At 39.8% G+C, this 17,703-nt stretch overlaps 1 protein-coding gene across 1 annotated transcript in view; it reads right to left on the reverse strand.

Moving 5' to 3' along the window:
* Positions 1-3,763: 3,763 nt before the first annotated feature.
* gal3st2 (galactose-3-O-sulfotransferase 2) overlaps positions 3,764-17,703 on the reverse strand; it is a 35,410-nt gene continuing 21,470 nt past the window's right edge. The window contains exons 3-4 of the mRNA XM_028465414.1: positions 14,816-15,476; positions 3,764-8,208 (exon numbers count right to left, since the gene is read on the reverse strand). Coding sequence (XP_028321215.1) covers positions 7,282-8,208; positions 14,816-15,476 — 1,588 coding nt within the window. The 3' untranslated portion in view covers positions 3,764-7,281. The remainder of the gene's footprint in view (positions 8,209-14,815; positions 15,477-17,703) is intronic.

The following is a 17,703-nucleotide window of genomic DNA, read 5'->3' on the forward strand; positions in this document are numbered from 1 at the left end:
TTGTCTGGTGAGAAGTCTCACTCATTGTACACATACAGTAGAACCTGGGTTATGTAAATTTCCTAAAGCTCTATTTCATAATTTTACTTGAAATGTCTCACTATGGGATGTTGTAGCTCCCGTATTGCGGACATGCTTATCAAGCGTACACCAGCCCGCAGGGCAGAGTTCTGTACATATCAGGACAGTAAAACGGCCACACACAGAGTGAAGACGTCCAGCTTACAAAAACAAACAAACATGAGAGGCGAGGTCCAACTCGCTGCCGCACAAATGTCCCGAACAGACACTTCCCTGAACAAAGCCCAGGATGTGGCGCGCAGACCCGCAGGCGGCTGCAGACTCTGACTCATATAAGCCAAAGCAATTGCCTCTACCACCCAATGTGACAGGCGCTGCATCATTACAGGTTTCCCCTTATGAAGATAGCCCAGGAGACGAACAAGCTGATCGTTCTTCCTAAAGCTACTTGTCATATCTATGTAAGTGCGCACCGCACAAACCAGACACAACACTTGAGGTTGCTGCTCACCTTGTGAGGCAGAAACAAGTCAATAGGAGAACATGAGCCCACCACCTTCTGCACAAAGGCCGGGTTAGGCTTGAAAATCATCCTCCCATCGCCCGGGAAGACCTGAGCACATGACGGGTGCACCGAAAGCGCATGGATATCACTGACATGACATTTAAGTCCCTTCAGAACCACAGCCAGATCCCACAATGGCACCAGTGGTCTGCATACGGAGAGGAGAATGCGGGTTCCCTTCATAAAATGGCAAATCAGCGGGCCTGCCGTTTTCTCCCCAAAACACACGTGACAGGCGGCGATCGCAGCCAAATAGGCTTTGCGTTTGTCAATCAGGTCCTGCAGGATCAACAAAATCACTCCCACCGGGCACTGAAAGGGGATGTGTTCCTTCTGGGGACCCCATCCCTCAAACATGCTCCAGTTAAAATCATAAGGAGACCCAGTGGCGGTGGCTTGAGCTCTCTGTATAGTGGAAATTACACTCTGTGAGAGTCCCACGGCTGACAGATTGAGCCACTCAGGGGTCAGGCCCACAGCACCAGGAGCTCCGGGTGTGGGTGGAAAATTATGCCCCTCGCCTGTGCAGCAGGAGCTGCCAGGGACGAGCGCACAGCAACTGGTAAATCTCCACCAGCCGGTGCATGGTAGGCCAAAATGGAGGCTTGGCCCGTCCGTAATGGGCCTATAACTATTCCACCTCCTCCGGGTGTAACATCCACATCCACTTCGGCCATCCTTCGGCCTAAGTGCGTCAGAGGGGCACACTTCACTTCTGTGTGTGTGCGTGCTTGTGGACATGAGGGGGAAGGCAACAGCTGAACTTCCCTTAGAACATCTCCCGGTTGTCTCCGGATCACGCCGTGGTAGCGAGGAGAATGGGGTGTGAAGGCCCCTCAAGTGCACGCATGAAAGCTGAACAGGTGGAGCTGGAGAATGGGGAACCTCCAGTTGCTTCACTGGAGAAGAGGAGAGAGGTCAATTCAGCTGCTTCATAGGAGGAGAGGAGACCAATGTCAGGCCGTTCTCTTCTTCTTTTTGGTCTAGGTGCGCTAGCGGGCTGTGCCGGCAGAGCTGCAGCTGAGGCCGAAGGTTTCCTGGGCCAGCCGGACGCTGGCACAAGCAGGGAGTCGAGGTGATTAGCTTAGCGCTAACACTTGGCAGCTAGCTGGTGTGCTAGTCGAAGTGTAGACCAATGTGCGCCAGACCGTTGGGAGACGTGGACGGCAGCATTGGAGCCGAGCCATTGACTGATGTGCCAACATCCGGGAGCTTGACAGTCGTGGTGTGGTTTGGAGTGTGGAGCTTGGTCATTCACTGGTGTGTAATGGTCATAGAACGAGCGTCAAAGACAGCCCTGAACAAGTGGAGGCAATGTAAGTGCTGTTGATCTGGTGTGACCAAATAAAGAAAGTGCGTCTAACTGCATCAGCGCCCGGCGACAGGGGCTAAAGATAGATCCGTCTGCCCATTGCACACACGTGGCCCAACTTCAAAAATACCATCCACTTACAACAGCTATCCAGATCTTACATGCAGGCTGTACTATATAGTAATTTCGATGCAATGGATATTGTTTAGAGCTCACTCACTCGCTACTTGAAAAGTCATGTGGTGACTGATAATCTTTACAGAATATTTGCATTCATTGTTTTACATTTCAATTTCAAGATGTTTAAGGTTGATGTTTCACTTGTTGAACACAATCTCAAGCAATTGTTTACACCAAAGGGTTGTTGTAAATGCAGATTGAAGGCAGAATATTTCTTATTCCTTTTTTGTATACCATAAACAAAGCCTTCATTTCAGAAGTGTTTAGATTAATAATGGTTTTTATATTTCGGTACATAAAACTGGCCATTGTGTGTGTGTTTTTGTTTTTTTAAACGAAAACAAATTAGGATGCTTTGAAAAGAACACGATAATGGCAAAACTATTTTTTTTTTTTAAAACATTGTGCAAAGAAAGTTTTATTTTTAATGTGCAAATACTTTTTTATTTTAGAGGCCTGATGCAATGCTTCAGTGCTTCAATTTTCAAAAGTATATCACCTTATGTATTCTCTTCCACCAAACAATTGAGGTAGGGTTTACATAATTATTGGACGTCCAGTTGGAGACACATCAGCTCTATTGTGGAGAATTCGGTGCGTGTTCCACAAGTGAGCAACAAAAAAATGAAAGTTTGAATATGTATTCACAGGGCATTATAGTATTATTGGGAATGAGTCTCTGCAAAAAAAATTGCTTAACAAACTCAGTATCATACATTGAACAAAAAAATGTAATATATCTTACCTCGATTATTTCAAGACATGTGAACTGTATCAAGTTACCAAAAAAAAGTTGTCATTGTCTTTTAAATATATTAATCCAGGATTGAATTCTCACCAGTGCTCTATCCTTTGGTTGTGATTGCTTGGGCCATACAAACAACATCTTCTGGAATATTAGTGCGTATGATTATATCTCATGAAACATTGCATCTGTTCCACATAATGGTTCTACTCGTACACGGTCAGATCGTATATGAGTAGCAGAGCCATCTCCATAAAACATCCTCCATAAAGTATGTTTGTTAAGACTTTTATGTGTACGCTGAAGCAATGCCTCTGTATGTTTGTCCCCCTCATGTCAGTTGTTATTGCAGTATTTGTGTTGTACTGTTTTATATATACTGAAAAAACAGTGGGAAAAAATAAAAAATAAAATAACGCGTTCTGTGCTGCATTTCTTTTTCTTCCGCATCTCCTTCTGTTTTATAGCGATTGACACCCCATTCACGGATTCATGATTTCCCAGGCTCTGCATTCAGGAAGCGGCAGCGTGGCATTTTAAAGTTTGCCCCGGTTACTTTAATTGCCCATTATAAAAAGTTCAGTCCAATTTGCTTCAATTAAGATTGCTTAGCTCACGTAAGCTGCTCCTTAGCGTGCGTCAGAATGCCCAACCGCTTCAGCCCCACTCACTGCAAGATAAAATAAATATAAAATTACCTGAGACACAATTTTTTTGATATCTCTTTTACAGATGTGGAGGTTGAGGGAAATTGATAACAATATTTCACACACACACACACAAAAGTTTTACAAATATAAAACAATTTTTGCAAACATAAAATATTTTTTTTTTATTATTTGCAAATATATACACATTATACACAGATGCACAAAAAAAAAAAATCTTTATTACCTTAATTTTATCCCATAATGATATTTCAGCAGTAAAGTTAGCCCTACTAAGCAAGTGATGATTAAAACTGTTCTAATAAGTGAGCTGGCTCCGGTGGCTGTCTAACCCACTATCAGATCTGCTGTTTTACTGAACAGTCACGCCCCATGAAATTAATTTGGTGACTATCTCGCATTACAGGAGGAAATGGAAGCATAGCAAAAAAATTAACAAATCCCGAGCATCTAAGCCTATCTATTTTACAGACACCAAAATAACAGCAGTTGTGCCACTGTTTAACTCGACAGGCCATATTTACCAACTCCACAAAAAATGTCTAAATTAAAAAATTCAATAACCCTAATTTGATTGTTTTTGTAAACTAGTACAGTAGAAAATAAACCTTGTATACTTCAGTAAAAACTTAAGTCAAAACAAAATGCTACATTCTGTAAAGAAACAAGTGCCTAAATAATTGTTTTGATTAAACTCACGTCAGTAAACCATCCAGTGTACAATGCTTAATACACACACGCACACACACACGCATCAACTCCATATCACCCATATGTTCCTCAGTTTAGTTTTTTGTTGAATATTGTTTAGCAACCTCAGAGAGTTGAGGGGATTACCTATGTCTCCCCTGTGGCTCTTTCACCAATCACTGTGCCCTTCTGATCATGAAGTATGTCATCAGGCTCATTCATTGTCATGCAGCACAGATGACCCATGTTTACTGTGAAATATCAGGAGAGGAGACATATTTACTCCAGTTCAAAGATGGAAGTGAGCAGAACTGTTCATCTTCATCAATATAAGCTCTTTGGCAGTGTTAACGCTACAGTGAATCCCCGCCACGTGAGCGACAGCGAGCGGAGAGCACAGCCGAGGAACCAGCTCTCCATTTCCAACAGTCAGTGCTGCTGAGAAAAGTTGCTAATAGTTGTACCTCCATGAAGTTGTTCAGAGAGTAACACTCACTTATTCTGAGACACTTTCTGTTTACTATTATGGTGGAACATGAATAAAATCTGCAATGACTGCCCTGAGTGGCGTTTAAAATAAATTCAATGGAAGTTTAATTTTTCCAGTGTGGTGGCCTGGCCATGTGGCCCCCACTCTGAAGGCCGCTGCTCTCCTCCAAACAGTGCATTGCATGGCCCGATGACAGACTATCTGCTGTTTGAGCTCGCTTGGAATATGCTACCTGCTCGTGCCCTCATTGCAAACTGGTAAAATAACATCACACTAACTCACAGGCTTTTGCTGTGACATACAGGCACTCACATATTGAAGGAGAAAGCACACTCACATATAGTGTGTGTATGTTATTTGCATGTTTTATTATTGATTTATTAATAGTTATTGATCTGCAGCTCTCAGCCTCCTGTTTGTTTGTGGGCAGGGCCTACATGGTTCTTATGTCAGCCTTTTCGTTTGATGTTAATTGTATTGGAACCAGTTTGATAAATTGCTTATATACAATTTTATATTTTTTTTTTGAAAATGACCTTGTCTTAAATTATCTTTTATTCCTTTTTTCCATTTAGGGCGATGATTTTAAGTTAAAATAGTCTAAATGATTTGAATGGAAAAAATCGTATTGTGATCGTGATTTTACAAATAAAACGTGATATTATCATCAAAATCTGCGACAAACACCTACAACACAAGACATGTCCCTTGCTAAATGATGGAGTTGGTTGAAATGAAACATTGACAAATAAATGTATTTTGTCAAAATTCTTGTTAGTTTTCATTTCTAATTTCTGGTTGATTAAAACTAGCATTAGGAGGCCACAGTGCAGGGAGAGCCGCTGGCATGGAGGTGATGACATCAGTCTTAAAGTAGAAATCAACGTTATAACAGGCCAAAGCCATGTTAAAAAAGGGCACATTTTTTTTGACGGAACGCATCAGGTCACTTAAGTCTCACTCTTGTCAGGTACTAACAATGCCAAGCTACAATTTAAAATTCTAAATAATGAAAACATCTGTGATCAATTGAGGCTAAGGAGGCTGACACTTTTAATTGAGCCATACTAGTTTTCCAAACTTTGCAACATTTATGCCATAAACACTTTGCTGTTTCTAACTACCTAATGAATTTTTTACCCTTATTGTAAGAATTTGCTATTTGTTCCATCCTTAGGTACCCGTAGTGGAAATGTATATAACAAAGCTGTGTATAATGTATTACCAATAAACAAAATATGTGAACCTTTTAAACACACACACTAAAATATTTTTTTAGAACGATTTTATACCTTAGGGCATAAACTATGGGGAGCCCCCATTTTGATAAGAATATGACACACGTGCGTTGCTTCCTGTTAGCTCTTGTTAGGTAACAGTGCTCTGTTGGTCTACAGTTTCTGAACAATGGTGAGGGGTAAAGCCAATGGTTGCTACTACAACAACAGAAAAACCCTCCTGCAGAAACTCCAAGCCCAATAATTAGCTAGACGTTTGCTCCATAATATTGATAAGGGATACACACTTAAAACACTTTTGTTTGGACAAAGTTTTGTGGTGTGCAAGGACCGCTCCAAGCCAAGATGCTATGAGCTATAAACTAATGGGCACAAAGCCAAAGTTATGTCTGAAATCAGATGCAGTCTTGACAAAATTCCTTCACAGAAAGTCCTTCAATGCAATAATAATAAATCAATTTTATATAGCGCTTTATTTGGGACTAAAAGCCGCTTCACAGAATACAGGAAAATAAAGAAATAACAATAAAAGTAAAAGCTTGTAAATGTACTTGTTAAGTGCACTACTACGTCTCGGATTAATGGGGATAATATGGGCGGCTGTCATGTCACTAACTGTATCGCCACCATATTGTTCTCTCTTCTTTCCTTGTGGCTAAATGATAAACTGTCAGGAGAACCTGCCGGTTCTTAGGGCACCATCAGGTGCTGTTCCTCTGAGTTCGTGGAGCATCATCCAGGCAATGAACAGATATCCTTTCACGCAGCTTTCATCGCAGTAGCTAGCCATAATTTTGCACTTCGTTTCTGCTGGTAACAACAGCTCAGTCCACGAGGCTAATTCTGCATGCTGAGTGGGTACAGGGAGACATACAAGAAGCAGGTAGTTGCTGAGAAATGTGATATTTAATCCTATCGTAATATACAACCTGGATGGTGCATCTTATCACTAAGGTGGAGCTTATGAGAGGGCACACCATAACATAAGAAAAACTATACTTCTCACAATGTAAATGCACCATTTTTTTAAAGCAACAGGCCATGCCGATCAATGAACATGCGACATATCCTGACTAAAATGGCGGCTATCCATAGTTCATGCCCCAAGGTATAAACTCATTCTTTTGATGTTTTATTTTTTTGTTTTTTTAATAATAAGGTGCACATATTTTGTTAATTGGTAATACATTAAACACATATTTTGTTGCATAAATTTCCACTACAGGTACCCTTTAACACTAACACAATACTCCTAAGTAAACATCTGCTTTCCTATGTACAATGCATGTACAATGTGATTTAAACATTTCCTTTCATAGCATATATTTTCTGTGTTACCAGGGCACTTGTGGAAGCCTTTGGAGCACTAAAGTTAAAAAATATTAGGATCGTTCCTAATATGTCTTTGATTAGCTTCCCTTTTATAAAGCTTTTTCATCATAGAAGTTTTTTTTAAACGTTGATGCTGTGAAGCAACCATCTTAGTAGCTTGTCTTTGTTTAGCTACTTTCTCTGGAAATTGCTTGGTGTACAAAAGGTCTGTGTACTGCAGTTCTGGAGTTATCAACCTTTGACATATTAATTTAGATTGTCCATTCAGGTCTGGGTTTAAGTTATAACCTTGAATGACCGCCGCTCCATACTGAAAAGGCTTCAGCCTAGTGTCTTTAACTTCTGATGGGTCGACTGCATGTCCATCTTTCAAACAAGTGTTCGCCAACTTGGCCCGCAGCGCTCTTAGTTGGGACAATTCCTTTTTCAAATGTTCTATCCCAACAAGGCTGTTCACTTGGTGCCAGAAAGTCTTGTTAAAGTGCAGGTAAATCTTCCAGTCCAATACATTCCACTGCTTAACTTTTTCTGCAGTGTCAGGTGAAATATTACGACGCTGATGTTCACTTCGGCTGTTGAGCCTGAAAGACACAATGTCTTCCAAGGACCAACAAAGAGCATGTTTTAGCAATATCATTGACTCATCAAAATATTCTGAAATAAGGATTAGATCAAAGTCCTGTTCTATCCCTGCAATAGCCATGTTGGTTCTTTCTTCAAAGTCATCCGTGCGTGCAGTCACATTGTTGTCAAAGCCAAAGTCAAAAGCCAGGATGTTGTGGGCATAATGATTGTTGGTTAATGATGTGTTGTACATTTTCCAGCTGTTATCTAAAAAGTTGTCCAGACTGTGTGCCTTTTGAAAGGCTGGAATGCTCTTATAGTAGTTGAAAATGGACTCCATCATGGCTACTGGATTCCTCAGGATAGAAAAGTAGAAGCTATCCGTAGGCATCACTTTTGCCACCTGGTACAAAATAAAGGTTATAGAAAATGATTCCAAGCATGTTAAAACCACAACAAATACTACCCCAACCCACCACATTCAGACAAGTTAGTTAAGCAAGCGAATAAACATTTTGATGAATCACAGTAATCAAATTTAAACGTAACCAGGAGAAACAAAAAATGGGAGGCTATTTGTGTGACACTTAATTCTGTGGGGGGAAAAAGAGAAAGAGCACATGTGGTCAAGAGAAGATAGTTAAGAACAAAGATAACAGCTCATAGAAAATGTTACACGCCACGAGAAAAGCAAGTCGGCCTCACAGAAGCCAAGAAAACACACGAAAAGCATTCATTTAAAAATATGGTACTAGTTAAAGTCATAAAGAAAGCTCTCCATACTTCAATCAACAGCATTGGATGTTTTAAAATGATAAACTTTGTATTTGAAAATGGCTTTAATACAGTGCGGCTTCCATTTGGAGGGGAATCCACAGCTCATTGACATACCAGCTTTCTTTGACTATTCACACACCCTTGTTATTAGTTTCGACCAATAAACTGCTCGTTGAAGTAAATCACATGGCTACCTAAATCTGCAGTATGTAAGTTTTTTTATGTCATTTGGTCAACAATCCATAATAACCTTTGAGCATGTTATAATTTAAAGTATCCTGAAAGGACACTAGACCACTGCACATACTGTACCTGTCAAGTATCCCATTTTGGCCAGGAAACTTTTATTTATTTTACCCCTCTTTTCCGCCATCTTCTTGTATTAGTATTTTCAAATGGCCTGAGTGGCAGTTTTCGCAAAGATTAGATTAGTGTCGACAGCTGCAACAAACCCAAAAACAACTCAGAAAAGAGATGATGAATGAAGACGTTCCGGCGAAAAAAACAAAGAACTGGTGTAAATACATTGTAAAATGAGTTTATCTTCCTAAAGAGCAGCAGGATGTGACACAGTTACACGTTCTGTTAGATTAATAACTGAGATTTTAACGTCTCCCACAGCAGAAGGAACCACGTAAGTCACCATGAAAAATCAGCCAATCACAAGCGCCACAAATAAACACTGCTTTAAAGAAGTGTTAAAAAATGTAAATTCTGCAACAAAAGTGTCTAAAAAGTCATTAGTGAATACCAGAGAACCACATGAGTGAGCATGAGAAATTAAAAGGAAATATATAATGAAAAATAAATGTTGATGTCTAACTTAAAGACAAGCAATGTGAAATTAACAGTAAATATGCAACGTGCTTCATATACACACTTATGTTTTTATTTAGGCTGCTTTATAATTTAGGAATTAGGGCTGGGCGAGATTCAAGATGTATCAAGTTTTCTATTTTGGTGATATAGAAAACTATAATGTTTCATATATCATATGAAACAAAATATTAGTTTTAGGAGTCGCTGCTTTTACTTCTCAGAACAACATGTAAAGCTCAGTTAGAAGAATTTATGACTGCACATGGGGGGTGCTGCTGGGTGCTCGCTTCGTCAGCTGCCCTAAAATCTCACATCTTAAGGGTATAAAAATAAATGGGGTAGAGCTGAAAGTCGCCCTTTTTGCGGATAACCTTTTATTCTTCTTGTCCGACTTGTCTCACTCCATTCCTGTAGCCCTCTCAATTTCAGAAACTTTTTGTGAAATTTCAGGATATAAATTGAATTTAGAGAAGAGTGATTTTTTTTCCTGTGAATAAATTAGCCAAAGATTATCCGCTAGAGAAATTTTCATTCAAAATATCAAAATCGGGCTTTGCTTATCTGTGTGTGTGACTGACACATTGGTTAACCTTTGTCAGATGAATTTTGTCACCCTACTTAAACAAATCAGGTTTTGAAAGATGGTCCTTACTTATGGTCATATTTCTGTTGTTGCTAAAATTAATTCAATTAAGATGAATATTCTTCCACGCTTCTTGTATTTATTACGCACTTCCTTAATGTATTTGCTACTTTTTTTTATTGTTGCCTCCTGTCTTAAAATGTTGACCCAATTTGTGCTGCAAACCTTCTCTGTCTGGGCTCCAGTCTCAGCGAATCATGCCTTCCCTTCGTCCTTACTGGACATTACAGCTTTTTTGTGGACTAGGCTGGGCATAAAAACTTCTAAAGGTTTATATATAGATTCAATATTTGCATCAATTTACCAATTGGTGGAAAAGTTTTCATTACGTTGAAAACATTGTTTGTTCATTCTTTTCCCAACCTCCTTCCCCTTCAGACTTGGATATTTTCCTGGAGCCTCATCCTTCATTGAAGGGTGCAATATCTGTCATTTATTCTAGCATTTATAAAATTGGCTCAGACTCCTCTTTAAATACTTTAAAATTCCAGATGGTGTTTGGGAAGAAATCCTGCAGAGGGTTTACAAGTCATCTATTTGTGCTAATCACATCTTCACTCAGTGCACAATCTTACATCGAGCACACTACACTAAAAGGAGGCTTTCCAAAATATTTGATACAGTTTCTTATCTTTGTGATCAGTGTAAACAGTCTCCAACTATACATATTGGTTTGAAATTGTTGTTGTGCTATCCAGGGTCATGCGGGAAACTTTTGTTTCAAATGCTTAAACAGCTCTTTTTGAAGTGTTGCCCACTACACTTTGTCTTCGCTCAAACAAAAAGGACCTGGCAGCATTCTCAACCCTGCTGGCCAGGAGGCTGATTCTGCTGAAATGGAAATACTCAGCCCCACCAACGTGTGTACTGGATCAAAGAAATGCTTCATTTAATCAAACTGGAAAAGATCAGGTTAATCCTATCTGGATCTGAGAGGTCCTTTGCAAAATCCTGGAACCCCTTTTTTTCATATGTCATAAGCGTGTTTCTCTTGTTTTTTTTGAAGAAAATATTTTCTGTATGGATGTTTCTAAATGGAAATATTGTTAATATGTAAAAGCAATGAAGAAAGTAGAAAAAAAATCTAGGAATGGGAAAAGGAGTGAAAAATACTTCTATTATACATTTTCTCAACATCTATATCTTTAATGCAGTATTTTAAAAGGATATTAAATAGAATATCATGGTAAATGTTTAATTATGATTTTCAATCAATACAAATGATGGTAGAATCATTGTCTTATTACGTGTTTAATGTGTCCCATAGTTTTTATTTAGCTGATCGCAGTCTCCATGTGTTCAAAACCATCCAATGCCTCTCGTTTACCACGGCAGGTCCACTCATTAAGGATCCAGCGATTCATAAAGAGAAAGCACTTAATATACAGAGAGGGAGAGGGTGTTCAGGGACAGGGCAGAACACTAAGTCTCCCCAATGCCAAAATCCATAAACAGGACCGTTTTTCCGATTGGTGAGCAATGTGCACGGCAGGAGTGTGCACAGTGGGAATGGCTGCAATGTTGGATGTGAAATGTAGCAGCATCCAACAGCACAGCCTCTGTTAATTTGAATTTAATGTTTAGTGCTGCATTCCAAGAAACTATTCATCAAAACTCTCGCAGGTCTCATAAATTACATATTATTTTTTTTAAAGGCTGACAGGTGTCAGCTTTTAAAAAAAATCACAAAAACCCCACAATGAACTCAGCAAACTTGCATAAATCAGTGTCTGATCATACATGCTTCAATTATCTATGATAAATTGACTAAATAACTTCTCTTAAAGGGATCCTCCACAGTTTTTACGAATGAGGCCTAAAACCTTTGAAATGTCCTTTTAAGAAGATCTATTCTATGCCTAACAGAATGCATTTTTTTACCATATTCGTATTATTAGCATTTAAAAAAGGGCACAAAGCTATTCTTCTCTTCTTCATGCCTTCTACGAAACAGCAGAGTTGGAACTGTCGCCCCTTGCGGTCACAGAATTTTTCGGCGCACGGATTTTCTTTATCAAATTTCGGTAAACAGGTAAAGAGGTTTACATCAACTTTTTAAACATTTTACTGATTTTTAGAGCAACCCAAAGCAGCACAAGTTGCAATTTTGACTGAAAAAGCTGCTAGATGATACTGAATGCTTCACCTCCTGCAGAACGCAATGGGCTAAAAGGGGTGATTGGGATCATCAATAACGTTATTTTAACATGACAGCGCACAGGCTCTCAAACAGTAAACTAGTTCCATTTTTAATAGTTAATAAAATGAATATGGTACAAAATAATGTGTTTTGTTTGGCATTGATCTAAAATCAGGAGAAATGTTGATGTTTTGGAAATGGGATTTAGAGTTTTTTTTTCTACAAGACTACTTCTTTAATGCTTTTTCCTCTTCTCACTCACTGCTCAGTAACAGATTATGTCACATCCTGTTGGTCTCAGCATTGATTTTGATTGGCCGTTTACTCAGAGTAAAAGCTGCAGCGCATGCGTCTATGAACTTTGGGATCTGTCTCATTGGTTTTCTGAAGACGTGCATTCAAGCTAAAAAAGTATCACCTGTCTTTGCTGATCTGGTGAGACTTTATAAAATGGGAAAGGCCAGCATGGTCAAGGACAGCTTGAGTAAACCAGGTATAACTTGTGGGCGTGGCTCTTTTAAGCGCACCTTGATAAAATATCCAAGGAACATGAGCTGCTTGTATCGTCTTCAATGGATGAGCTGACATGTTCTCCACTTTTTGAGTCAATGTGAGGCAGTGGTAAGAAAAAACAATGAATTACGGCTTAAATTGATTATTTCTGTGGTCAAAGAAGTGAGGAGACGAAAGCAATCCGTGTGTTTGCAGCGAGCGATTCTGGTGAGTGTTTAAAACAGCTGTCTGTAGTTATGATTTACACTAAACACACTTTCTGAAGCATCATTTGTATGACTAATAATCAGAATAGTAGCCATTACTTTTACTTCAATGTGTAGTTTATTGGCTCAAACCTACAGTATAACAAAAGCATAAGTATATATATAGCCAAGCAATCCCGGTATGTTAAACAGCTGTTGGAATTCCCAGCCCCAAATTTCAGAAGCAACTTGGCAAGAATGTTGCTCTAAACAAGTGGTTTTCAAAGATAAAGTTTACCATTTTAAAACCTCTGATACTATTAATCAAAGCATGGAGTGCTTTCTTTATGACTTCAACTACCATACTTTTCAAAAAACGAAAATCACTATGTTCTCAGAAAATGAAGGTTTTCATGCTTTTTCTAAGTGTCTCCCATTCTGATTTGTTCCTGATTTTGCAATGACGCATCACAAGCTAAAAAAGAATATTATCTCTGTTGCCTTTTGTTTTGCATACTCTCATTCATGCCTATAGCCATCTGCACTAAAGCTTATATTTGATACCTGCCTGTTAAACATCGTAAATAAATGAGCATTTTAGTAAATCAACATTGTGTGTTCTAAATTGATCTATTTGCATTTCCTACTCCTAAAATTTTGTGTGTTATAGCAGAGACGCCCAGATTGCATTTTCATTAAAGGCAAATGTTCTTAACAAATTGCTCCTATTTGTTTGCCCGTTTGGCGTTGCATGGGGTTAGTAGGTCACACAGTAGGACCACATAGACAACTGTGTGTCAGACCTGTTACCAGGCCAGGGCTGCCCTTTTTCACCATTTCTGTTTAGGGACAGAATATTCAGGCACAGTCGGGCTGTGAAGAGGGTCGAGTTCGGGGGGTCAGATGATCACTTTTTTCTGCAGATAATGTTTGGCCCCATTGAACATCGACATCCGGCTCTGGCTGGGAAGGTTTGAAGCAAGTGTGAAGCAGCTGGGATGAAGATAAGCACCTCTAAGTCAAAGACCATTGTTCTGAAACAGAATAAGGTGGATTGCCAACTCGAGGTCAAGGGAGAGGTCTTGCCCTGAGTGGAGGAGTTCAAGAATCTCAATCTTGTTCCCAAGTGAGGGTAGGAGGGAGTATGCACATGCTAAACCATTCTGTTGGGGTGTAGAAATAGCTAAACCAGAAGGCAAAACTCTCTTCACTGGTCGAAATAAATTCCAAGGTTCACCCATGGTCATGAGCTGTGATAATAACCAAAAAAACTAAATAATCAGTGCAAGCTGCTGAAATTTGTTTTCTCCACAGGTCGGCTGGGCTGAGTCTTAGAGATATGGTGAGATGTTCGGTGATTCAAGAGAGATTCAGAGTAGAGATGCTGCTCATCCACGTCGAGAAGAGCCAGCTGAGTTCTTCGGGCATTTATCAAGATTACCTCTGGACGCCTCCATAGGGAGGTGTACTGGGCATGTGAAGCAGGAGACCTCAAGGATGCCTTTGAGCACACTGTAGGGATTATATCTCTCAGCTGGCCTAGGAATGCCTTGCAATCCCCCCAAAGGAGCTGGTGGAAGTGGCTGGGGAGAGGACCATCTGGGCTTCTCTGCTGAGGACCTTGCCCTGTGATTCGGACATGGTTAGGAGGTGGACAATGAAACGGAACCTTGTACACGTGACCTGTTGTTAATTACGTTGTGTTGCTTAAAAACGATTCTGTACTGGGATTGGTTTCTATCCTTGTATAGTCAAGGAAACATATTTTGTCTAAAGCATGCAAAGCCAAATATAGCTCTATTGAGTAGGAATTATATGTAGCTATGTATTAAGATATTATAACTTACTAACACAAATTTAGGTTCCTGTTGGGTAGCAGAAAGAATGCAGAAATGACAGAAAAAAATGCAAACTGTTTTCTGATCGAGCTCACCTCAGATTTACTGAACCTCATATGGTTGCACATGATGTGGAACTCTGACACACGTCTGCTGCTGACTCCTTCCACAAAGTGTGAGGCGAAGAAAAATGGGTAGAACAGCTGGCTGTGTTTGTTTAGAGGAAGAGCAAAGGATAAGTTCCTGCTTTCACCATAGCGATATAGGATATTTAGGATGGAGCTACTTGCTGTTTTGTGTGTTTTGAGGAAAACTATGTGAGATTTTGGTTGACAGCTTTCTTTAGTATATACATTGTTGCTGGTAGTCTTTAGAATAGCGGATGCAGGGTAAGTTTTGAAGGTCTGTTCCTTGTTGCTTTCATGTGGTTCTCTTCTTTCATTGTGGCGTAACAAAAGAAGGCTAAGGGATCCCTTGATATCAAGTTTGGGAAGATGCATCTGGTCGGTTAGACCATTTTTTGTTTCTGCTTGTAAACTTGCAGCAAGACTTCGCATTTCTGCAACACTTCCTTTTAAACTACCATCTGAGGATATTCTTTTATACTGATGATGAAGATCTGCAGTTCTTTCCATATGCTTGGATCTACTCTCCTCTTGCAGTGCCAATGAGGATTTGTGGTTGATGCCAACCAAGGCATTTGGTAGAGTAGAAATCTCTTGGCTGAGATATGGAAGTCCATTCAGCTTTTCATTCCTGGAGAAAGTTACACTGTAAGTATTGAAGTTATTGACAAGAAAAATACATTCTGATTAAGAATGATGGGTGTCTGGTTAACAGCTGCAATCACTGTGTAGTTTTTAAAGCTTTAGTTATTTTTAGTATATTTCTGTCATTTAAATGAACGGAAACTGATAATTTTTATTTTATTTCTGATATAGAGATACTTGCTATCAGCTATTATGGTATTGTTTTTGGTAAAATATTATTGATAATACATCTAGCTAAGCAGGGTTCTTTGAAAATTGTATAGTGTAAAAAGTATTTTACTTTTCATTGTTTTCACTCCGTGGTGCATCTCAACCTCTGCTTAGAAAACGCTTTAGTGCCCAGATATATTGAAATACGCAACAGATATGTTTTGCCCGTATCCAGACGTATGCTGGCCACAGTATTTGCTCACGTCATAAAAACATTGATGATTAAAGTTCAGGCCAAAATTTTTCTGTGGCCACTGGCCATATATATATATATATATGCTATTACATATATTTACTGTATATAATATTACATATATATGTACCTGAAGAAAATATAAACGCAACACTTTTGTTTTTGCTCCCATTTTTCATGAGCTGAACTCAAAGATCTAAAACATTTTCCATATACACAAAATACCTATTTCTCACAAATATTGTTCACAAATCTGTCTAAATCTGTGTTAGTGAGCACTTCTCTTTTGCAGAGATAATCCATCCCACCTCACAGGCGTGGCAAACCAAGATGCTGATTAGATAGTATGATTATTGTACAGCTGTGCCTCAGGGTGGCCACAGTAAAGTCAGAAAACCAGTCAATATCTGGTGTGACCACCATTTGCAACATATCTCCTTCCCATAGAGTTGATCAGGTTGTTGATTGTGGCCTGTGGAATGTTGGTCCACTCCTCTTTAATGGCTGTGCCAAGTTGCTGGATATTGGCAGGAAATGGAACACGCTGTCGTATACGTTGATCCAGAGCATTCCAAACATGCTCAATGGGTGACATGTCCGGTGAGTATGCTGGCCATTCAAGAATGGGATGTTTTCAGCTTCCAGGAATTGTGTACAGATCCTTGCATCATGGGGCCGTGCATTATTAAGGTGGTCACGGATAAATGGCACAACAATGGGCCTCAGGATCTTGTCACGGTATCTCTGTTCATTCAAAATGCCATCAAAAAATGCTCCAGTGTTCATTGTCTATAACATATGCCTGCCCATACCATAACCCCACCGCCACCATGGGCCATCCGATCCACAATGTTGACATCAGCAAACTGCTCACCCACACGACGCCACACGCTGTCTGCCATCTGCCCTGAACAGAGAAAATTGGGATTCATCTGTGAAGAGAACACCTCTCCAACGTGCCAGACACCATCTAATGTGAGAATTTGTCCACTCATGTTGGTTACACCGACAAACTGCAGTCAGGTCGAGACCCCAATGAGTACGACGAGCATGCACATGAGCTTCCCTGATCTGGTTTCTGACAGTTTGTGCAGAAATTCTTTGGTTATGCAAACCGAATGTTGTAGCAGCTGTCGGGGGTGGCTGGTCTCAGACGATCATGGAGGTGAACATGCTGAATGTGGAGGTCCTGAGCTGAGCTGGTGTGGGTACACGTGGTCTGTGGTTATGAGGCCGGTTAGATGTACTGTCAAAGTCTCTGAAATGTCTTTGGAGACGGCATATGGTAGAGAAATGAACATTCAATTCACGAGCAACAGCTCTGGTGGACATTCCTGCAATCAGCATTCCAATTACACGCTCCCTCAGAATTTGCGACATCTGTGGCATTATTCTGTGTGATTAAACTGAACATTTTTATAGTGGCCTTTTACTGTGGCCGGCCTAAGGCACACCTGTGCAGTAATCATGCTGTCTAATCAGTATCTTGACGTGCCACATCTGTGAGGTGGGATGGGAGTTTATATTTTTGTTCAGTATATTGTAATAGTTTCACAGCAGTTGCAATTTTGAGTAATTTCCTTGTCTGTACCCTCCTTCCCCTACAATCTGCTCAGACTCTTTACCTGGCCAAGCCCCTTTCTATACGCCAGTCCCTGATTTCAACATATACCTAACCATGGTATGCTGAGTAAATGTCAGTCATGTCACCGACATAGGCTTCAGTCTGATCGTTGTTAGTATATTCTGTCAGTATGTCTTGTCTTGTTTTTTTTTTTTTAATTGTTTTTATACATTTTTTTTTTTTTTT

Source organism: Gouania willdenowi, chromosome 13 (genome assembly GCF_900634775.1).
Source record: "Gouania willdenowi chromosome 13, fGouWil2.1, whole genome shotgun sequence".
Lineage (NCBI taxonomy): Eukaryota > Metazoa > Chordata > Actinopteri > Blenniiformes > Gobiesocidae > Gouania > Gouania willdenowi.